The sequence below is a fragment of the Chlamydomonas reinhardtii genome, chromosome 3 (assembly GCF_000002595.2).
Source record: "Chlamydomonas reinhardtii strain CC-503 cw92 mt+ chromosome 3, whole genome shotgun sequence".
In the NCBI taxonomy this organism is placed as follows: Eukaryota; Viridiplantae; Chlorophyta; class Chlorophyceae; order Chlamydomonadales; family Chlamydomonadaceae; genus Chlamydomonas; species Chlamydomonas reinhardtii.
In genome coordinates this window covers 1,621,451-1,642,503 of record NC_057006.1, presented here as the reverse complement: position 1 = coordinate 1,642,503, position 21,053 = coordinate 1,621,451, and the positions used below count along the sequence as shown (strand labels likewise).

Genomic DNA, 21,053 nt, shown 5'->3' with positions numbered 1-21,053 from the left:
GGAGCCCTAGCAGAGAAGACTTGCATGCATCGGGATTGTGCTCAAATCATTTCGACATTTGGCTTTTTACTCTGCAATAATCAGTTACTGCATATTGCTACATTGCGCTTACAACCAGGGAAATGGAGGAGCCACGACCCGAGCCCCAGGGTTCAGGGGAAAATGCGCCGGCGCCACAAGCAGCAGCTGCTGGCGAGGAGGTTGTCACAGTGGAAGCAAAGGCGGCGGCTTGTACTGCATGCGGTGATGACGCGCCGGCAGCCGCTGGCGATGGTGCGGTTTTGGCGGGGACGGCGGCTGCAGCTGGCGGAGGTCGGCCCAAGGACCGTGCCAAGCGGAGCGTCGCCCTGCACACGGGCTACGTCGGAACAGGCTTCAAGGGCAAGTAGGGAATCCACAGAACGCACGGCAAATCGATTTCCACGGCGTGCAGGGAAGGGGAGGGTCAGGGGAGGGCCGCGCACGACTAAGCGTCCATCCACACACGAAGCTCACCAGTCAGTGCTGCCCGTTGTGGTATGCTCAGGCTCCTCCATCAACCGGACTCTCGGCGAGAATGTCACTATTGAGCAGGTGCGGTACAATCCGCATTCACAATCCTGATAAAAAAAAACGTGCATAACACGACCTGCCCGCTTCGTCACGACACGCTACTTGCACCCCTCTCATTCACTGGTCCGCTGACCTGACTCGCCGACTCCTGCTAACCCCCATGCCCACCTGCGAACACGCCCCCGCGCCCGCATGCCTCGCTGCTTTCCCCCAGGTTCTGGAGAAGGCGCTCTTCGCGGCGGGCTGCATCAGTGAGGCCAACTTCGGCTCGTTCTCCAAGATCAGGTGGAGCCGCGCCAGCCGCACCGACAAGGGCGTGCACTCGCTGGGCACGGTGCGTGCGGGCTCATCTACCGTATTGGAGGACGCACAGGCGGTTCCATGGGCGGGACATCGCCTGCCGCTCCATGCTTTCGCGCCGGCTTTCCCCCCGCTGGCGCCCTCCTGCATGCCTTCTGCGCGTCTCGCTTCCGCACCCTAAATCGCTGGCCCTGTGTGTCCGACGCGGCACAGGTGATGGGGCTGCGCATGCTGGTGGACGACGCCAAGTACGTGGCCGGCCCCGACGGCGACTGCGAGGGGCTGGCACTGGCCGAGGCCGTCAACACACACCTGCCGCCGCAGATCCGTGTGTTCACGGTGCAGAAGGCGAGCGGCGGGCGGGGCGGCATGGGGCACGGGGCGTGGGTGTGGTGGAGGTGGTTCAGATGGAGGGGTGGTGGCGGAGAGGCGGTGGCGGCGCGCGCGCGTGCGGCGATGCGCACCGGTTGCGGGAACGCGCACGCGCCGGTTGTGCAGTGCGGCCTGCCTACGCGGTATGTGTTGTGTGCGTTTGTAGGGGCGACAGATATTTGAACCTCCAGTGCGTGAATTGTGCTATCTCCCGCCTTTCTTGGCGCCGCGCAGACCAACAAGAAGTTCTCGGCCCGCCACATGTGCGAGGGCCGCGTGTACCAGTACTACTTACCGGTGTCCATGATTGGTGAGTGGCGCGCGCGCACACACATACGGTACACACATTTACACACACACACTGTTTCTCGTGTACCCTGAGCGCACAGAATGGGTAGTGGTTCTGGAGCATGAATGGCGTGTAGTGGGATGGGCAGGCGGGCGCCGCTGTGTGTCCAGTGCCGGCATGCTGCCGCTGTGGCGCTGCGCTCGCACGGCCTGGCCGGCTGGCCCGATCCGGGCTGTTAGCTTGGCGTCTGCGTTGCGCGCCATGACACTGTCTGTTCCTTGGTGTCGTGCAGACCTCAAGTGTGATGGCAGCGAGGAGGACGCGCAGCGCCTGGCCAAGTTTCGCGACGCGCTCAAATGCTACGAGGTGCGGGAAAGGGGGCGGCAGACGAGGAGAAGGGGCGGGCGCGGGGGCGTGCACGGAGCGTGTGTTGAGGTGTTGTCTTTTGGTTACCGGTATGCTGTTATGTGTGGAGCTTGTTGATAGGAAGCTCGTGCCGCTGTTTTGTGCAGGGCTCGCACCCCTTCCACAACTTCACGAAGCGGGTGACGTACCAGCCGGGCGGCAGCAATGTGCAGTTCCGGCCAGGTGCGTGGACGACTGGGTGGCTGGGGTGGGTGGGCGCGTGGCAGTCTGGCGGGTGCACTGGTGACATGAGTGAGCCGGCGGGGTCGTGTCGGCGAAGCGTTGATGTGCATGTGGGCACCAGTGCTTGAAGGGTGGCAGGTCCCGTGGTTAACGGTCATTGCTGACGCGACGTGTCGTGTGTGCTGCCTCCATGCTCCATAGGGCGCGGCAAGCGCGGCCGGGGCGACGGCGACGACAGTGCCCCAGCGGCCGCTGACGCCGGCACGGAGGGAGACGCCAAACAAGAGCCGCAGGCTGCGGATGCTGCTGCGGGCGACGCGGCTGCAGCTGATAAGGAGGCGGGGGCAGCGGCGGGACCTGAAGCTGCTGACACGGCCGCCGCTGACCAGCAAGCGGCAAAGGGCACGGAGCCGGAGGCAAAGCGACAGAAGCAGGACCCGGAGGCTGCACAGGCGGCGGGAGCGGATGGGGCCGGCGAGCGCGGCGGGCGGGGCCGCGGCGGACGCGGCGGGCGGGGCGCCGGCGGGCGGGGCGGGGGCGGCGGGCGCAAGCGGCGGGGCAGTGACGACGAGGACGAGGAGGAGGAGGAGGACGAGGAGGGTGGTGCCGGGGAGCTGGATGACGACGATGACATGGCGGCGGCGGCGGCGGCGGCGGCCGCACAGGAGGGCAAGGCCGGCGAGCCGAACAGCGGCAACGCTGCTGACGGTAAGGGCACGTAGCCTACCCACAGCCCCTTACCCGGCTGGCATACCGTGCAATGGGTAATTGCCAAAACGCTTTTGCCCAGCACCCACTACTTGCTGTGTAGGCTGTAGGTGTGACTCGGTCTGACTTGACTGTGGCTTGTGTGCTGCTGATGCACCGCATTGCGCACGCGCAGGCGACGGTGTGGTGGGTCGCTACGGCCCCTACGGCCGCGTGCTGCTGCTGCGCTGGCAGACCGAGGTGGACCCCCGGGACCGCATCACGCAGACCTTCTACCGCCGCATCTACTCCTTCACGGCAGCCGACCCCAAGCCGATGGTGGAGGGTGAGCGAAGGCTGTGGCGTATTTGTGGGGGAACGTGGGGGCCTGAACATGTGGTTTTGGTGGTGGTGAGGGTGATGGCGCAGGGCGCAGGGCGAGGCGCTGCGTGCCCCATCGTCCCCGCAATACGATGGGCTCTCCACCATGGACGGGTTCTGTCCACCATAACCTGCCACCACCACCACCACGAACCCCGGGCCCCCGCCGCTGCACCCACGCTTGACCCGATGCTGCGCAAGCCCCGGCTCCCTGATACACGCCACACGCCGGCACGCCCCCAGGCGGCGAGCCGTGTCTGCTGCTGGAGGTGTCGGGGCAGTCCTTCATGCTGCACCACATCCGGCACATGATCGGCGCGGCCGTGGCCGTCACCCTGGGACTCATCAGCAAGTGAGTCAGCCGCCTCGGACCTCAAGGATGATTTGGGCCTTAGAAATGACACACACACACACACACACACACACGCACGCACACACACACACACACACACACACACACACACACACACACACACACACACACACACATCGTACGTTTTCCTTGTGCTCTTTAACACATCGTACACTGTCTTTGCGCAACGTCTTCCTTGTGCTCTTTAACACACATCGTCCGCTGCTCCTCCCTGGCGGCATCGATGTGGCGACGGGCCGGTCCAGTCAAGTCGCGTGTTGGCCTCTGTCGGCAGTACTCACAACAGTACCCACAAACCCACGTCTCACAAGACCGCCATGTACGCCATGTAACAACGTGTGCCCGTGTGTGCATGTGGCTGTGGCCCGCAGGGAGGTGCTGTTGGGCTCCCTGACGCCCCCCGCGCGCGTGACGCTGCCGCGCGCCCCGCCGCACACGCTGCTGCTGTCCGATTGCAGCTTCGGCCGCTTCCCCGCGCAGCAGGGTGCGTGTCATGAGCCATGAGTTATGACAGTATGTGTGGCGCCCACTCAGTCCAAGTGCCACAGCCACACGAACACACACGCCAAGCAGAGAACTGAAGTCGGTAGCGGCCACCCCCTCTGCTTCCCCTTCACAGGCCCCGGTGACAACGACCTGCGCAACATCACGGGCGAGCGGCTGAGCCTGCGGGAGGGCGGCCAGCAGCGCAAGGAGGCGTTCCGAAACGAGGTAGGTGGTGGGTGCCGTGGCGGGAAGGAGGCGACGCGGGGGCTGAAGGAGAAGGCACGCTGCACATCGCATGGCGGAAGCTGTTGGAATCTGAATGTTGCGAGGTGGATGTGGTAAGGAGCGCGCGGCGTTTGAGCATGTGGATCAACAGAAGTGGCATGCGGGTCAACATATGTGTGTGTGTGTGTGTGTGTGTGTGTGTGTGTGTGTGTGTGTGTGTGTGTGTGTGTGTGTTAAAGAGCACAAGGAAAACATTACGCGTAGGACAGTGTATGCGATGCAGAATATATGTGTGTGTGTGTGTGTGTGTGTGTGTGTGTGTGTGTGTGTGTGTGTGTGTGTGTGTGTGTGTGTGACTACGGTTTCCACGGTTATTCTGCCAGATCACGTGAATCGTGTATCTGGTATAACCAACGACAGGGCTCTCAAACGAGGGCTGCCGTGACCTGGCGTTTCCCCGGCAGAGCGCAAACAGCTCTGGAGTCCACAGGGTAACGCACTCCGACCCTTCACCGCGCCAGTAATCCTTGCGGAATTACTACCGGTGTAACAACCTCAGACCCAGCGGGCGGGCTACCTCGAGCGACAAAAACAGCAAACATAACAAAACACGCAGCACGCAGCACGCGACAGCACGCGAAAACACGACCACAGTGGCTGCGGGGTTGAGTCCTACGACCCCACAGCCTGCACGACCTCAACCGCAACCGTGTGTGTGTGTGTGTGCCTGCCTGCCTGCAGGTGCTGCTGCCGGCTCTGCAGCAGCTGGTGGCGCTGCCGGAGTGGCAGCAGTGGAAGGCGTCCATGTATCAGGTGTTCCCCTTCCCCGAGGTAAGCGTCCCGCACCGGTGGTAATGCAGGTGGCTAGGTCCCGCGTGGCGGCGGGTGCTAGATGTGCGGTCACGTGGTTCCGGGCAAAGCGAGGGGCCATCAGGTGGAAGGAACACATGCGGCATAACCACACCATTCGACTCACCATTTAGATAGCGCACTGGCTGAGCCGCCATAACAAACTGCTTCACCGCATGATTGCAAAACGCGGATGTCGACTGCGCCCTGTGCCAGGCTGCTGTCGAGGAATTTGTCGCGGGCTACCGGCCCTTTGCGGAGCGCCAGGAGCAGAAGCGAAAGGAGAAGGAGGAGCACTGGCAGAAACGGCTGGAGGCCGGAGAGGTGGAGGAGGGAGACCGCGACGATGAGGAGGACGATGAGGAGGAGGGCGGCGAGGGCGGCCAAGGGCGCCGGCGGCATGGTGGTGGGCGTGGCGGGAGAGGCGGGCGTGGTGGTGGCGGCGGCGGCTGGCGTGGCGGCCGTGGTCGGGGTGGCGGTGGCGGACGTGGGTGGGGCGGACGGCGTGGTGGCCGCGGCGCTTGGTGAGGATATGGTGTGATGACCGTGACCGCGTGGACTTGTGGGAGGTCTGCGACCGCGTGGAATGGTGTGTGTGTGTATATGTGTGTGTGTGTGTGTGTGTGTGTGTGTGTGTGTGTGTGTGTGTGTGTGTGTGTGTGTGTGTGTGTGTGTGTGTGTGTGTGTGTGTGTGTGTGTGTGTGTGTGTGTGTGTGTGTGCGGTCTCTGCGCAAAGCACGGGCTGAGCCGTTGGTGCTGCCGTGACGCCCGAGGAGCTGAAGGCAGAGTGAGCTGATGCCGACTGGGTGGATGGCGTCAAGGCAGATACGTAGGGCGTGCGGCTTGGTGGAGGCGAGTTTGATGGATTGCGCATGCTGGATTGAGACGCGATGCAGAGCCGAGCCATCTGTGATGAGGGCGCAACTCGCATGTGTGCGATTGGACAGGGTGAGGGGCAACTGGCATGTGTGTGGTGGCGTGGCCGTGTAAGACCACGGTGGTATATCTGGCACCGCGACATGCCGCTCCCTCCATCCGGCATGTGCATGTCTTCCGGCAGCTATAGCACATACCCAGCACAACCTGCCTTGCACCCTGTCCCATCACACACCCAGCACTCTGCGCGTTGCAGCCGCAGCCATGCACCACGCAACGGTAAGCTAACACAGCAGAGGTGTTGCGCCGACGGGACTGTGCCAAGGTCCAGTTGAGCAATTTCCAGGATTACACGCTCTGCGTCTGGGTATGCCACTCGCACGTCTCATCAGGCACGTTTCTTGTGTGCAGGTCCAGGCAGGGTAGCGGGAGGTAGGCGCATATAACCAGGTGACCCAGCTCTTAGCCATTCAAGTACTCGGACGCATTCGCAGCGGGCCTATCATGACGCTAGCGGAGTCTTCACTCAAATGAAAGCCCACCCCATGCGCATGCCATGCGGGTCACGCCTCTTGTTATTCTTCCGCTCATCAGTAACCAGTGACTCAGTGACTCTGCCCTCTTATTTAGCGTCCACGCCGCTATCACTCGGTGGCGCAGGATGCACCAAGAACCGTGATGCGTACCGTACACTCGTACGCCGACACCGGTGTAGACAGTTTATTGCTTATAGCGCGAGTTTGACCGTTCCTTGACCGACCCCGCTGCCTATCCAACCACACAAGCCTCTAGGGCTCAGCCCCTAGCCTTACGAGCCTCGGCTCGTGAGGAAGCGCACAACATTTTCGTTGGCGGCTTTGGCTTTCGTTACTAACTTTTTGTAGCCTTTTGCGGGCTCTGTGAGGCTTTACGACTTGGTTACGACTTGGTTTGGATGGCTTCGGCCTTGGGTGGGTGCGTCGCGCCCTGTTTTCGGCATCGCGCGTTCTGTGGCGGCTGGCCGCGTCTGGGTGGCCGGCCGCGCTCGTTCTGCTCTGTGGTCGCTTTTTGGTTTCGTGTGTGCAGGTTACGGGTGGCCCTGGTGGTCGCTCGTGGCCCGGCGCAAGCTTCGATGTTCCGTGGTGCTCCTCGGCGCCTCTCCTCGTGCCGCCTGGCCCGCCGTCGTCTCCACCGGCGGCCTTGCTGGCTCAGCAGATAGTTAGGTTGCGGGTGCCGTTCGTAGCATGGCGGTTCAGGGACCGTTAGGCAGCAGGTGACGCTGGTCGGGTAGTCCCGGGTGTCGGGTTGTGAGTGCCCGGGCGGCTGTTGCCCGGGCGCCCGGGCGGCTGGTGCTCCTGTTCGCCTCCGGGCGCGCGCGTGCCTGTTTGATGGGTCGGTCTAGTTCGCTGGTGGGGCGGGTGGAGGGCGGTGTGCCCGTGGCGAGGTGTTGTGGTGTACTGGTGGTTTGGTCAGTTTCCGGCTCGGTTTCCCTTTGTGGTGCCTCGGCACCGACGTTTCCGGACATGGGCCTCCGGGCCAAGACATTGCGCGTCTGTGACGCCGACGAGAAAATGTGTGGTGCTTGCGTTTGATGGGGATGTCGGCAGACCTCTGGCCTGTCGCGCCTTGTTGTGCGTGGGTGCTGCCGCCAAAAGACCTAAACGAGATGAGGGGTGTTACGTGGCGGTGGGGCTTTGGCGGGCTTCGGCTTGGCTTCGACTCATGTGCGTAACACTATGAAGGTCGGCAGCCAACCAGGGGGCGGGTGTTGTTTCTCTGGGTCGCAGATGGCCCTTCGCGGCGTGGGTACGGCGTGCCCCCGCTTGTCGGGCTGTCCCTTCAATTGTAATCCGCATCCATACGCATCTTAAAAAGAATTCTTCACAAACTCCCTCTGCAAGGCGCGTGCATTACTACAGACCCTCTCACACTCCGCAGTGCCAGCCAATGTGTTTTTACGCGGTAGGCTCTGTCCTGCGACAGCTCTGTCCTGCGCAGCAGCCCAGGCGCACACTTGACTACGTGGCCGGAGTTGCATCGTTTATCCCTCCAAGCCAAACCACGACTCACAGCTTTCTCTCTCTCCTCTCCGATACGCACCTCGACGCATTGGGCCCGCATCTACTCAGCGTACGAGCCCATGGCAGACCCCGACTGCTGGGCCGCTGCCTCCGCCGCCGCCACCGCCACCGCCTCCTCGGCCTTCTTCTGCTGCTTGAGGCGCCATTTGTTGGGCTGGTAGATGCGGAAGAAGGCGCCGGAGGAGTTGCGGGTCACCGTTTCCCGCAGCTCGCCTGCGCGCGCATGCACACGCACATTGTGAATATCAGAGAAAGTGACGCGAGCTACGTTGACCTTCTGGGAATGCTGGAACCAACACGGCACCGGCCGCCATGCCTCACAATATCCTAGCCGCCAGCACGCGCGCCGTGCTTCCTACCGTTGGCCTCGTAGATGCGGATCTCCGCCACGTCGGACCCGTCCTCGCGCGCCGCCGGGCTGCCGTCCGCCGCCAGCAGCTGCAGGCTGCAGCTCTCCGGCACCTTCGTCACCAGACCAAGCGGCGCCGCCGTTGCCATGTCGTACTCGATCAAGAGGTCGTTGGCCTGACGTGCCAGGATGGTCTGGAGGCCCACCGGGTGCCTGCAGGGGCGGCGGCAGAGAGAAGGGGACGAGGGGTTGCACACGCGCCCAGCTAGGGGGATCAGGGACTAAGGTTGCGACGTTGCAAGGCATTCTGAGCATGCAAGCGCGCGCGTAGGCCATCGAATGCTGCCAGGGCCCAACTTGTTGCCGCCAACCCTAGTGTTGATGCCGCACCGACCGTGGATAACAACGGCCGAGCCCCCCCACTGCGGCATTGCCGCACTGCCGCAGTACTTCACTGCCGCAATGCACACATGCCACGCGGACTCACCAGGTGATGAAGCCCGTGCTGTTGTCGCCGACCTGCAGCACAGCGGGGGGTGAATCCGTGAGCACAGGCGCCTAGCCCAGCGCCTTCATCTAGAAGATGGAGCCGGAAATACCACCAAGCCTCCCTCCCACACCCTGTTGTCGGTTGCCTGGTGGTACAGCGGTCTTGGGTCAGGCAGTGTAGGCTCGCTCTCCGACCGCGTACGCACGTACCTTGCAGTCCATCTCAGAGCACAGCCAGCCTGCGTCGGGGTCACACAGCAGCTCATCCTCCGGAATCACCGGCACCGGGGCGGACGCGTCATCCCAGCGCGCCTCCATGTCCAGTCGCGACGCGCCTGCATATGGTAGTGTGATGAAGCGTGTCCAATCTGACGCGTGTCCGATGATATGTCAATGGGCCACAAAAGTAAAACCCGATGCAAAAGGTCACGGGGGAGCAAGCACACTGCACACGCAATGCGGTACGTCCCGTACGTGTGTGCTTGGTGTACCGGCAGCTCGCACCTGTGTCGTGGTCCACTGTGAACAGCTGATAGCCGGCCTCGGTACCGCACAGGAGTCGTGACTGCGCGGGGGCGAGGTCAGGGGCGGGGGCAGGGCCCACGTGCTGTTTAGCGAGGTGTCATGTCATGTCATGCGGCGCACATGACACGGCGGCGCTGTCAAGAAACAGCCTATATCACCACCACCAACCATCATACCTGGCGAGTGCCGTCGCGGTTGCACTCGCCGATCACGCCGACCTGCACGGAGCAGCACTCGCCTTGTGACTCATGCAAGTCCTGGAGCGGCCGCGCTGCGTCTGCCACTTGGCATTCCTGACGCTGGCCTTGGCTTTATTGGTAATGGATACGGCAAACATTCTGTCACAAATCCGCCCCACGCCCCAATGTACAAGTCCGTCACGCCCATACCTGAACGAAAGCAGCGCTTCCCACTGTTGAGATGGAGTCGGGGTAGTTGTGGGACAAGTGAAAGTGGCCGCTGAACCACAGTCTGCGTCAGGGTAAATGAGTCAGGGAGGCGACAGGATCAGCACGCACGACACACATGAAGAGTACGGCAACACTCCCACAAATGTAGGCGTTGTCTGTTGGCTGATGTCATGCCTACTCTGACATGCAGGACCAGCACAGAGCACATTCCCCTCCTTCAGCTCACTTGACGTTGCGGTGGCGGGCCACGATGTCCATGAACGCACGCGGGTTGTCAGAGTGGTTCAGCCAGGCGCAGCGGTTCTTGATGTGCACCTCCTGGATGACCTGCGCACCAGTCCAACAAACACGCACACTCGCGAACACGTAGCTCCGGCCTCGGTGTAAGCCGCACGGTGCCTGGCCATCAACGCATGCGGCACGGCATTCACCGGCATGCAGCTGCCCCTGCGCGCAGCGTCCATATCCGGCGCCCAACACACACGGCACCTACCTCCAAGGTGCGCCCTATCCCCCCCCCCCCACCTGGCCCCGCCCCCCGCACCCACCTTGAGTCCGCAGCCCATGGGCGGCGCGTGTGTGCACACGATGAAGGGCGTGTGCGGGTGCGCCGCCAGCTGCCCCTCCAGCCAGTCCAGCTGGTGCTGCGGAATGTACACCTCGTGATGACTGCGGGCGCAAACACAAAGACACACACGCATCATTACCATTGGCGCATCTGTTTTCGGCAGCGCCTACACCCCGGAGTGGCCGCAACGCAGCCGCCACCACCGCCGCCGCAGCCGCCGCCGCCGCTGCCGCCGTACCTGTTGGCGTTGGAGCGGTACCGCTCCGTGGAGAGGCCCACGACCTTGGCGCGACCCAAATCGGCGCTCCAGAAGTGCGGCTGGCCAAACACCTGCACGGCACAAGGTAAAGAAAGGGCACATACTCAGAAGACGAACGGCAGGGTGGGCGTTCACTCCAGGCGATGCGAGCTTTGATCGCTTCACGTGCCAGCCAGACTACAGCGGTACATCAGCGACCCAAGCCGAAACTTACCGTTTAAGAAGCAAGCACACACGCATACACACAAGCACGCCCTCCCCACCTCCTTCCACGCCGCCAGGTTCTCCTCATCCGACTGGAACTCGTCCCCCTCCAGGTCGTGGTTGCCAAGGATCATGCCGTACGGCAGTTTGAAGCCGTCCATGTACTGCCTGTCAGGGGGCAAATTTGCGTGAAAACGACGCAAGCCAGCCGGCCGCAAATGTTTCCACCTTCGCTCCCTTCCAGATGCACCGCCTCCCCCGCAGCCAACCAACGCAGCGCTGGCGCGCGAGAGGCGCCACCCAGCCAGCCAGGCCCCAGCACGGCACGCACTGACACGCTGCCCCAGCGCCTGTGTGATGAGTCCAGTGTTCACTGACTTGGCGAACTGGAAGCACTTGCGGCTGCCGGACGCGTGCTTGCCGTGACCCAGGTCGCCCAGCTGCACCACCCGCCCGCCACCTGCAGCACACCGTGGCGTGTGTTCGGGACAGCTGACGTGCAAGCGCTTAGCCTAGGGGCACGGGCTAACCGCCCGACCACTGCCAGACCGGGTTGGATGTGTGCGTCCTGCACAAGGACACGCATGGGCGAAGCCTCCACTCACCAGTAGCAAGCTCTGCCTGCCCTTTGAAACCACACCTACACCGACTGCGCCCCGAAAGCCACACCCACCCTTCTCAGCCATTGCGTCCACCAAGTGGCCCCGTGCCGCGTCGAAGAGCTTCATCTGCAGGGGACAGGTAAGACCGCGGCGTCATAATTGTGTGCTGCCGCGTCGTACAGCATCCGAGAGTGCTGCTGGACTCCTGCATACTGCATACTTGCGCGGCTGAGTATTGCCTCTCTGTAAGCTGGGGTGACTCCCAAGGTCACAAAAGTTGTACCCCTCCTGACACAGCCGGGCCCCACCTGCTCCGGCGCCAGGTGCAAGTCACCAAGGATGGCGAGCGACCAAGAGTCTGACGGCCTGCATTTTACCAAGTATGACAAAAGAGGTTCGGGCTTCGAAGTGGTTGCGCGGCGCCGTGAAACGCACAGCGGGGACGACTCTAGTGTGGGGGCGACTCCAGTGTGGGGGCGACCCGTCGATGACTCCCCTCCACCCGCACTCACGAGGCAGTGCTGAGCCAATCTAGCCTCGCGTCCGGCGCCTGTGCCTGTGGCCTCACGCGCATTCTGCCGCGCACGACCGATGGAGGCAGGCGCGCTGCGCTGCCTACGCGCGGCATCAAATGATGTTTAGCGACTTGGTCGGGCAGGGCAAAGAAGGCTGCCGATGTTCATCTGCTGTGCCCCTTTGATCGCTTTAACAGCAGAACCGACCTGGAGACGCAGCGCTAGCAACTTTCCTCCGCTGAGCCAACATTTTACAGCTGTATCAGTTGCGACGCGCTGATTATTCACTCTTATCTAATTTTCCATGAATTCACTTTAAGCGTTGGATCCAAAGTCAGAAAGGCAAAGCTGCAGTTTCGGCAAAAAAACAGCGTGACCTTGGGCTTGGCAGCTTGCGGCAGCGCCGCAAGTTACTTGTGTCAAGTTGTACAGAGACGCTACAGTGTAATGTAGACTTCGTCACTGCATCCTCAGTGACCCTGGTGCCAAACCCTACGCTCACCAGCACCGGCCCTGCCCAGTCAGCAGACCCCCTCAGCTAGCGGCACCACCGCTTTCAAGCGGTGAGCACATGATTGCTCAACAGTCATTACACGCAATCCGTAAAGGATATCTATCGAAACACCAGCACTAACGTACGTGCATAAGTCCGCTCTCCAGTTCTTGAGCACGTCATCCCATCCAAACGCTCCTGGCGCCAAGACGCGCCAGCATGTTGCAACCGCCAGCAATGCAACTCTAAACGCTAATCACTACACAGGCAGTATTCCTCTCTGTCGACCACCCGTTGCTATACTTGCACGCGTGCGCAGGCATGCAGGCGCCCTGGCACAGCTCGTACGAGTCCAGGCTAGTAGGAACAACCCGAGCCTACTCCTTACGGCCCGCTGCGCAGCAGTCGCTCACGCTCGCGCGCCGCCTCCACCTCCGCCGTTGAGCGCTTTGCGCCGCCAGCGCCTGTCGTGCCTGCAAGTCCAGCCGCCGCCGCGGCACCGCCGCGGCCACTAAAGCGGCCAAGGAGGCCCTCCGCCGCCGACGCCCACGCACCGAAGGTCTTCCGCAGGCCGCCACCCGCAGGCGTTGAAGCCCCGGCGCTCGGACCGCCCTTGATGCCCGCACCACTGCCGCCAGGGTTGCTGCTGCTCACAGTTATGCTCTGTTCGGCAGCCGTGTGAGCAGCAGGGCAAGAGGGACAGCGCGTCAGCGACTCGGGGACTGGCAAGCCTGGCCAGTACAGCCTATGCACTGTGCATGATATCGCAACCAGCCAGCCGCACACGCCGTCCACCTGCCCCGGATGAAATAGTGGGTCAAGCTGTAAGCAACCCGACAGGAAGGTGGCTGGAATAGCGACCTCAGCGACAAAGTGTCGCAAACTGGCAATGACCGTGACCTCCAAAATTCGCATGAGGGCATATGCCTTAGCTGGTTGCTACTGACTTAAAAAAGTCTGCTAGAGCTAGAAAATGCAAGTTCTACCAGACCACCACATAGGCCCCTCACCTGGATGTAGTGCATGAGGGTGGCGCGCGCGTAGTAGACCGAAATGACGGTCAGCGCCAGCACAAGCACCACCACCAGCACATTGGCCCAGCCGGAGCCCATGGTCTTGGTGGCCGCCTGGCGAAAGGGGGATCCAGAGCGGGAGTAAGCCCCTGCTGTCCGACATACGGTACCGGTAGGCGCAGTACGAGCTCTTCCATGGCTCCCGCTGCACGCCGCTCGTGCACTATCCCGTACGGCGCATCAGCAGAAAAAGCCATAGCCAATTGCAATGCATGCGATGCTGCACGCCGCGTCGAGTGTGAGAGCGGCATCCGCGACCCACCTTCTTGTCCTGCATCAGCACCTGGTACCGCTCCTTGTCCAGCGGCACCAGCTCGCCCTTGTCGTGCGTGGTGTTGGGCCGTACGCCCGTGATCATCTCCTGCGGGGCGGGGGTTACATTCATGATTAGCGAAGGAAAAGGTAGACGGTGGTGGGGAATAGCCGTTAATGTGGAGAACGGAGTCATGAAACCACCAGTTTGAAGTGCCGACGTCCAATGGGAAAACAGGGAACAGGAAACAGGGAACAGAGGAAAAGCAGGGGGGATGCAGCAAACAGGGCCAGCCAAGGTGGACACAGGGCGGCACGCGGGGGCAGCACAGGGCGGCACGCGGGGGGCAGCCAGAAGGTTGTCGCCTGTGGCATTGGCGCGGGACGGCTGTGTAGCACCAGCCCTCCCCTGGTGGGGTGCCGCCGCAGCTGCATGCTCACAGGCCTCAGTGCTCCACCTCCACTTGGCGTTTCCAACCCTCCTACAGGTCTCTGTCGACCAGCCCGCCAGGCATGCCTATGGTGCCAACGGGCCAGAGGCCCACGCCCTAAGAACTCCTCCACCCAAGCACTCTCGGCAGCAGCTGCTACCACCGCCCCCGCCCAGCCCGCCCCACACCTCGTAGTCTGCCATGGCCTCCTCCTCCGCCTCCATCTCCTCGTCCAGCACCTTCTTGGTGTTCTCGTAGTCCTCCGCGTCCTCCGTGTCGTCCTGGCGGTTGGAGTGGAGGAGCGGATGGAGCGGAGGGGCGGGTGCGGTGGCGGCGTGGCAGGTTACATGGGGATACGGCTTGCAACATCATAGTCGACACGGGCGCATGCGTCCAGCCCTGGCCGGCCTGAACCCCACATTGCAGTGTCCGAACCCCTGGCAGCCCTGCGGTCTAGCCTGACAGCCCCGGCGCACCTCGACGTCCTCGTCATAGTCATCCGCCACCATGGCGCCGCCCTCGTCTTCCTCCTCGCCGGCGGGCGGCTTGGCGGGGGCGGGCACGCCCTTGGCGATGGCCTGGCGCAAGGGGACCAGGGCACAGGCGAGATCCACGTACGCATTTGGCTCGCCGACTAGCTGAATCACAAACATGCCATCACGCTATCATGCCGGGCACAATGCCAGCAGCGCAAATGAGGGGCCCGGGCCACCGCGACAGCTCCCGCCCCCGCGGTTGCAGGGAGCGCCGCCCCCACCTTGGCCACCACATTGGCGGTGTGGTTGGCTGCCACGGCGCCGTGCGGCAGCTCCTTGGCATCGCCCGGCTTCACGTCCTTGGCCTTGCTGGGGACCGCCACAGCCGTCTCCAGCTCCTGCAAGGACGCAAGAAGGCACGGGCGTCAGGCCCCCGATGCTGGGCCGAAATGCTGATGGACGTGTAGGTACACAGGTGAGCCGCAAGCCTCCGAGCCACCGGATAGCGACAAATAGAAAGAGCGCTGAATGCGGCCCGAGATGGCTACCGGAGGCTGAAGCTGTAGCGAGCTTTCCTGGCCCAAACTCCTGCCCTCCCCCCCAAAGACGGGCAAGCCGCGCCGTCTGTTACCACCAGCGTTGCACGGCCGCACCAGCCCGCAGCGTACTGGGACACCACCAGCTCCGCTCCTTCCCTCCGCGCGCCCTGCGGCAGCGCCCCGCTCCCATACAGTCTCACCCACTGCGCCGGCAGCTTGAAGCCGGTGGGCACCACCACGAACTTGTGCAGCGCGCCGCACTTGGTGTCGCAGGCCACTCCCACCGAGGCCAGGTACACGGAGAAGAAGCGGTCGCCGGCGCCGCTGAGCTCGGTGGCGGCGCCGCCCAGCGTGAAGTCGTGCGGGGAGAGCTTGGCGGTGCCGGGCAGCGTCCAGAACTGGGTGGGGAAGCGCACGTTCACCAGGTGGGCATCCTGTGTGGGGGAAGGAGGAGAAGGAGGGGAGGAGGGGTCGGCTGAGGGGCGGAAGTGGAGGTGTGAGGGGTAAGCGGGGAGAGGAACGGGGAGAGGAGCGGGGAGAGGACATGGTTGCAAATTCGTAGCGCCCGCGGCAATGCGTGTTGTGGACGGCGGTGTGTGGCGAGAGCTTCCTTGTGCTGACCTGGACCCCCCGCGCGGCTCCTCTGAAGCCTGGGCCTCTGGCTTACCTTGCCCTCGTCCCAGGTGAGTGCCAGCTGCTCGCCGTAGGGGCCGAAGCGCAGCGCCCAGACCTGCAGCGCTTGGACGCGTCGACACAACAGATCACAACTTAGGGCATACATCAGCGCTCGGTGCCAACAATTGTGTATGCGGTTATTGCCTGGCAACGCTGAGCAGAATGCATAAACAGCAGTCGGGTGCAGGAGCGGATGGCGCCTTACAACACCCCTAAGACCCCCCCATTCAGTTTTGAAACTACCAACTCCCCGAGCGCGCCACCGAGCCCGGACGGCGGCGACATTTATCGCCGGCGCCGCTCGCCCTGCTGCGCCACGACGCCTCGCCCCACATCCCATAAGTATTATCGCTTGCAACTAACGCCTCTGCCTGCGCTCCCCTCGTTTTCGTTGGTTTTGGTTTAGTTTGGGCTGGTATTTACCCCCCCCCCGCGCCCCGCACCTGGCCGTGTCCCGCCGCCGCCATGTCGTACGTGGCCTTGAGCTGCAGGCGCTTCTTGGTGTCGGTGATGTCCAGCGCCACAACCTGTACAGGTGGCGCAGGTGCGACGTGTGGTGGGCAGGCCATGACACCCTAGCTGCTATGACCCACCTAAGCACGCTGGATGCAACGCCCTGCTTCCATGCCGTCGACGCCAGACCCGCTCCGCCCCCACCTTCCGGCTCCCGTTTCGAATCGGAAACAACCCCACCTCCCGGCCCCCGTTTGAGATCGGAACCAACCCTACCTCCCGCCCCCACCTCCCCGCCCCACCTCCCACCTCCCGCCCCCGCCCCTGCACCCCGGCAGCCCACCTTGCGGCCCTCCCGACTGGCCACGTACACCAGGCCCTCGCACTCGTCCACCAGCACGCCGTGAACCACTGCCTTGATGGCGCCCGACTCGGCTGCAGCGGGGCGGCAGTAGCAGCGGGCCAGCGGGGCAGCAGCAGGGGCGCAGCGGGTTGGCGCGGCAGTAGCAGCGGAGCAGCGGGGCAGTGGCATCCAGGTGATCGCCCGGATTCACGGCTCAGGTTGGGAGTAATCACCAAGCACTTTACACGCACGCACGCACACGTGCACACACGCAAATTGCGTCAAGGAAGGCGGGGGCGCACACCCCTTGGCGCCATGCGCACCGGCAGTGCTGTTGGTGCCGTAAGTGTCGTGGCCCGGCCATGGCGTGTTTGCAAGCACGACGCCCTCTGCACTCACCAATGTACTTCCCGGTCTTGTCGAACCACACCACGCGGCTGTTGCAGTAGCCGTCCGCGACAATGAAGCTGCCGTCGCGCAGCACCGCCACCTGTGCGTTGCCCGCATGGCCACGGCGCCACCAAGCGGAGTCAATCAACAACTGCAGTGGCCACTTGGTTGCAATCGCTGGCGCAACACTCGCGAGCGTCGGCAAGCGACTGCAGTAGCCGCAGCCCCCTTGCCGCATCTCATGCTCCGCACGCCGCCCCATGCGACCCCCACCGCCTCGCTCCCTGGCCCTGGCCCCACCACGCCGCCCTCAGTCCCAGCCCTGCACCTGCGTGGGCTTGCAGAACTTGTCCTTGCCCGCTCCCGGCTGGCGGTCCTTGCCCACCACCAGTAGCTGCTTGCCCTTGGAGTCGAACTTGAGCACCTGCAGGGACCGCCATGAGGGATATGCATGGACGTGCGGACGGACGTGTGAGGCAGAAGCGGGGCACTGCAGAGAGCGCAAACGTACCACACACCGTACAGCGCAATTGTGCAGCTACCATCGCTTGAAACTCCTGAGGGACAAACACACGCCAGCCGCACTCCTCCGCTGCCGCACATCACCCAGGCAGCCCAACACCCTTCCTCAACACCACCCCGCCCCCGCGCCGCTGCGTCAACAACTTCACTTTTTCTTTATGTAGCCCCCCCGCCACGCCACGCCGCGCACCTGGTGCCTGCCCACGTCCACCACCCACACATTGCCGTACTGGTCCACGGAAATGGAGTGTGGCAGGTAGAACACGTCGGCGCCCCAGCGCGCCAGGATCTTGCCGGTGTCGGGGTTCATGTTGAGCACCACCGCCTCCGGCACCGGCTCCTTGCGCGTGATGACCTCCTTGCGGTCAAATGTGTCGGACTTCCACACGCCTGACGCCCTGCGAGCGGCAAAGGGTGGTGGAGAAGGCGTGCCACGTCAGCGGCGCTGTGTCCAAAATGCGTGTTGTTGTTTGCAAGACGACGAGCTGATACGGTTGGTGCTGCGCAGACCTGCAACGCGCCAAGCAGCGCCGGCCGTTTCCTCACCCAACCCCCTCTCTTACCTGCCCGCCCACCCGCGCTCTGGCCCGCTCACCTGTACAGGACCCACAGCGTGCCGTCCGGCCCAGTGGTGACGCTGGTGGCGTCGCCCACCGCCTCCGCGCCCAGCGCGTCGCCGGGTGTGCCGGCGGGCGCGGGCGGGCGCCAGTTGGGCATGGGGTCGACCACCAGCGTGGAGTGGCGCGGCAGCGCGCCCGGCGAGTCGTCGCGGATGTCCTGAGCGGGTGTGGGCGAGCACGTGGCTGTGTGGGCCTAACGCGGTCAGTTGGTGCTCACAGGCGTTGTGAGCCCTTCCGCAAACCCCGGCCTGCCCCTGCCCGCACCTGCACGTTGTTGTCGCACATGGTGAGGTAGGGCGTCTTGCCGTACACCATGGTGTACATGTTGCACATCTCGTCGTTGTGCGTGCCGCCCGCGTTCACAGGCGCCGTCCTATCGCGAGGGATACGGCAGCAATCGCCGTGTCACCGCTAGCTACATCTTTAAGTACCAATGCTCGGCAATCCGTTTATCAGTCCACCAGTGCAGCTAGCTGGTCCGGGCAGGAGCCCGCCGGTCCTTTCCCCCCTGGCCGGATGGTGGCACCGACACACGCACACACGCACTTGGAGGAGGAGTCGAAGAGGCACGTGACGGTGAGCCGGTCGCCCGGCCAGATGGTGTGGCGGGTGGTGGGCACGAAGGACTGCGGCAGCTGCGGGTCACGGGACACCAGCTCCTCCGTGCCTGCAGCCACACGTGCACACAGGACAGCCGTCAACACGCAGCCGGCGCCGCCGCAAGCCCGTGTACGCTGCACTACTGCCAGCTACGGGCCAGCGCACACGCACGAGCCCCACAAGTACCGTACAACACGAGGAACCTGGTGTCAACCATCGCGCTTTTGCCCATCCAGGTCATTCACACGCACGCGCACACGCACGCGCGCTCACCGGTCTTGTTCCAGGTCTCGCGCGTCATGAACACACGGCGGCCCAGGCCGTGGGTGTGCACACGCACCGCGAACATGGTCAGCGCCTCGTAGCCCCTGTGCGGGGCAGAGCAGGAGCAGGAGCGTGAGATTTCAGGTGAGCAAGTCGACAGTTGAGGCATTGGGATATCATGCTCCGCTACGTACCGGCCCTTGAGTAGAGTCAAAGCACGCCTGGAGGCCTGGCGACCGCGCTCCAGCCCCTGATTCAACCCTCCACCCCGCAGCCCCCGCCCCGCAGCCCCCGCCCCCGTACTTGTAGCAGCAGGTGTTGACAATGGGGTGGCTCTTCTTGCCGGGCGGGATGGTGAACCAGGATGCGAAGGACACCAGCCCAGCGGCGTACGGCACCGCGTGCGGCTTGAGCAGCAGCGTCACGCCGCTGTGGTCATCCGGCGGCCGCACCTTCAGGTAGTGCACCTGTGTGTGCGGCGTGCGTGTGGGGTGACGGGCCGATGTGCGGTGCCGTGACACAGCGTGGCGCTGCATTCACGCCACACACTAGGCCTTGCACAGCCGCCCTGCCCATCAGTGGCCCAGCTCCGCAACAGTACTGGCAACCCCGCTGCCAGGCCACCATCCGACTGTGTGTGCCTTCCCGCTCCCCTCGCGCTGCCCAAGCCGCCCTCAGCCCGAAGTCCACACCACCGCCTTCCCGACCGCCCCCCTACTGCAGCCCCCGCACCTGCGCCACGATGTACTTGACACCGGTGCGCTCGCCCACCGAGAAGCCCACACCCTCCGGCAGCCGCAGGTCGGGCGCATTGCGGCCCCAGCCATAGCTGCAGTGGACAGGGTGCAGTGCAGGCGGTGTTGAAGACACAGGCACAGGCACACCAGAGAGGGTGCGGGCGGGGCGCGGGAGGGAGGATGCGGGGGTGCGGCTACAGGTGTGTGTGTTTGTGTGCGTGCGTGTGCGTGTATGAATGTGTATGTATGTGCAGCAGGATGTCAAGGGGCTGCAGTGGGTCCCGACTAGCAGATGTAAGGAAGCTTTGGATGCGCTGGGTGTGGCCCTGTCGCGACACGTGTTTTCCATCCCGACCCGCCAACCCCGAGACAACCTACAGGATGGTGGATGAGGGGCCGTTGCACACGGGCTTCATGTCGCAGCGCCACGCCACTGGCTTCCCGTCCTTGGAAGCCATGTGCGGCTCGGTGCAACCTATGTCCAGACACGGTGTGAGGCCACAGCCCGGGGCAGGTAAGTGATTATCCATGCGTCAAGAGGGTCCAAGCTGAGAGGGATAGGGGCTGGTGAGGCTTGCAGAGCGATACCCGCCGCTGGTGACGAGCCAGGCACCAGGGGCCCGTGCCTGGACGACGCCCGAAAAGGGTGTACAGTCTTCCCTCAACGGACGCTCCGCACCGCTCACCATAGAGCAGGATGTGGTGCACCACCTCTTGCTTAGCGTGAGGAATGATGCCAACTAGCTTATGCGGGTGGGGCGGCAGCAGCGCCGATACGCAAATGTAGGCGTCGTCCTGGTCCACCTTGAACGGCGGGACCGTGATGTTTACCTCAATAGAGTGGCTAACAACAACCGGAAGCTGCGCATAGGCCTGCAGGGCTAGCGCCACCGCGACGAGAAGCCCGAACAAGCGACCTGGCGCCATCGCAACGGGACAAAGCCCGCGAAAGGCGATGGTGTGTCAAAAGCTTAGAAGATACGTTTTCGTTCGGTAGCAGGCGGGGGCGACTAGGCCCTCCGCGCTCTGGTTGACAGTCCAGCGATCGAAATGTTGCAATTTCTATCAGGCACTGTTAGCAGAACTTTGGTACATTAGCTTACCACCACCTTCAATTGGTCTACCCAAGCACCCGTCCACTGCTGCTGCATCGCGTGTATCTGCCTCGAGCCGACGGGCACCCCGGGTTTCAGGTCGCCCACCCCCTCCCCACACGTACGTTCTCC

At 63.4% G+C, this 21,053-nt stretch overlaps 3 protein-coding genes across 3 annotated transcripts; 1 reads left to right on the top strand and 2 right to left on the bottom strand.

Moving 5' to 3' along the window:
- Nucleotides 1-52: 52 nt before the first annotated feature.
- CHLRE_03g152950v5 (uncharacterized protein) lies at nucleotides 53-7,678 on the top strand. The gene is made up of 14 exons (XM_043060544.1): nucleotides 53-381; nucleotides 527-573; nucleotides 767-886; nucleotides 1,066-1,200; nucleotides 1,459-1,534; nucleotides 1,806-1,879; nucleotides 2,026-2,101; nucleotides 2,303-2,809; nucleotides 2,985-3,134; nucleotides 3,413-3,521; nucleotides 3,914-4,026; nucleotides 4,162-4,253; nucleotides 4,995-5,084; nucleotides 5,319-7,678. The coding sequence occupies exons 1-14, from the start codon at nucleotides 123-125 to the stop codon at nucleotides 5,628-5,630; spliced, it is 2,160 nt and encodes a 719-aa protein (XP_042925673.1). The 5' UTR covers nucleotides 53-122; the 3' UTR covers nucleotides 5,631-7,678.
- Nucleotides 7,679-7,680: 2 nt separating this feature from the next.
- On the bottom strand, nucleotides 7,681-12,292 carry CHLRE_03g152900v5 (uncharacterized protein). The gene is made up of 16 exons (XM_001697509.2): nucleotides 12,167-12,292; nucleotides 11,957-12,059; nucleotides 11,753-11,810; nucleotides 11,516-11,570; nucleotides 11,221-11,302; nucleotides 10,902-11,010; nucleotides 10,618-10,709; nucleotides 10,360-10,480; nucleotides 10,038-10,138; nucleotides 9,791-9,872; nucleotides 9,578-9,619; nucleotides 9,381-9,441; nucleotides 9,087-9,211; nucleotides 8,875-8,906; nucleotides 8,398-8,600; nucleotides 7,681-8,251 (listed from the first exon to the last, which is right to left on the bottom strand). Exons 2-16 carry the CDS (start codon nucleotides 12,016-12,018, stop codon nucleotides 8,079-8,081), a joined length of 1,398 nt encoding a protein of 465 aa, XP_001697561.2. The 5' UTR covers nucleotides 12,019-12,059; nucleotides 12,167-12,292; the 3' UTR covers nucleotides 7,681-8,078.
- A 48-nt stretch (nucleotides 12,293-12,340) lies between these two features.
- Nucleotides 12,341-20,920, bottom strand: CHLRE_03g152850v5 (uncharacterized protein). The gene is made up of 21 exons (XM_043060543.1): nucleotides 20,514-20,920; nucleotides 20,206-20,302; nucleotides 19,823-19,919; nucleotides 19,394-19,557; nucleotides 19,100-19,194; nucleotides 18,773-18,893; nucleotides 18,491-18,599; nucleotides 18,202-18,383; nucleotides 17,797-18,004; nucleotides 17,413-17,508; nucleotides 17,094-17,184; nucleotides 16,695-16,786; nucleotides 16,342-16,425; nucleotides 15,891-15,953; nucleotides 15,424-15,657; nucleotides 14,966-15,082; nucleotides 14,685-14,786; nucleotides 14,397-14,489; nucleotides 13,788-13,886; nucleotides 13,463-13,579; nucleotides 12,341-13,115 (listed from the first exon to the last, which is right to left on the bottom strand). Exons 1-21 carry the CDS (start codon nucleotides 20,752-20,754, stop codon nucleotides 12,837-12,839), a joined length of 2,781 nt encoding a protein of 926 aa, XP_042925672.1. The 5' UTR covers nucleotides 20,755-20,920; the 3' UTR covers nucleotides 12,341-12,836.
- Between the last annotated feature and the right edge of the window lie 133 nt (nucleotides 20,921-21,053).

Coding starts and splice junctions, on each gene's coding strand:
- CHLRE_03g152950v5 (XM_043060544.1), top strand. CDS start 123: ATGGAGGAGCCACGACCCGAGCCCCAGGGTTCAGGGGAAAATGCGCCG. Junction 382..526: donor CGTCGGAACAGGCTTCAAGG/GCAAGTAGGGAA, acceptor TGGTATGCTCAG/GCTCCTCCATCAACCGGACT. Junction 1,201..1,458: donor GTGTGTTCACGGTGCAGAAG/GCGAGCGGCGGG, acceptor GGCGCCGCGCAG/ACCAACAAGAAGTTCTCGGC.
- CHLRE_03g152900v5 (XM_001697509.2), bottom strand. CDS start 12,018: ATGCGCGTGAGGCCACAGGCACAGGCGCCGGACGCGAGGCTAGATTGG. Junction 11,811..11,956: donor GATTGGCTCAGCACTGCCTC/GTGAGTGCGGGT, acceptor GGTAAAATGCAG/GCCGTCAGACTCTTGGTCGC. Junction 9,620..9,790: donor GAAGCGCTGCTTTCGTTCAG/GTATGGGCGTGA, acceptor TGCTCCGTGCAG/GTCGGCGTGATCGGCGAGTG.
- CHLRE_03g152850v5 (XM_043060543.1), bottom strand. CDS start 20,754: ATGGCGCCAGGTCGCTTGTTCGGGCTTCTCGTCGCGGTGGCGCTAGCC. Junction 18,384..18,490: donor TGTGCGACAACAACGTGCAG/GTGCGGGCAGGG, acceptor ACACCCGCTCAG/GACATCCGCGACGACTCGCC. Junction 18,005..18,201: donor ACGCTGTGGGTCCTGTACAG/GTGAGCGGGCCA, acceptor TGCCGCTCGCAG/GGCGTCAGGCGTGTGGAAGT.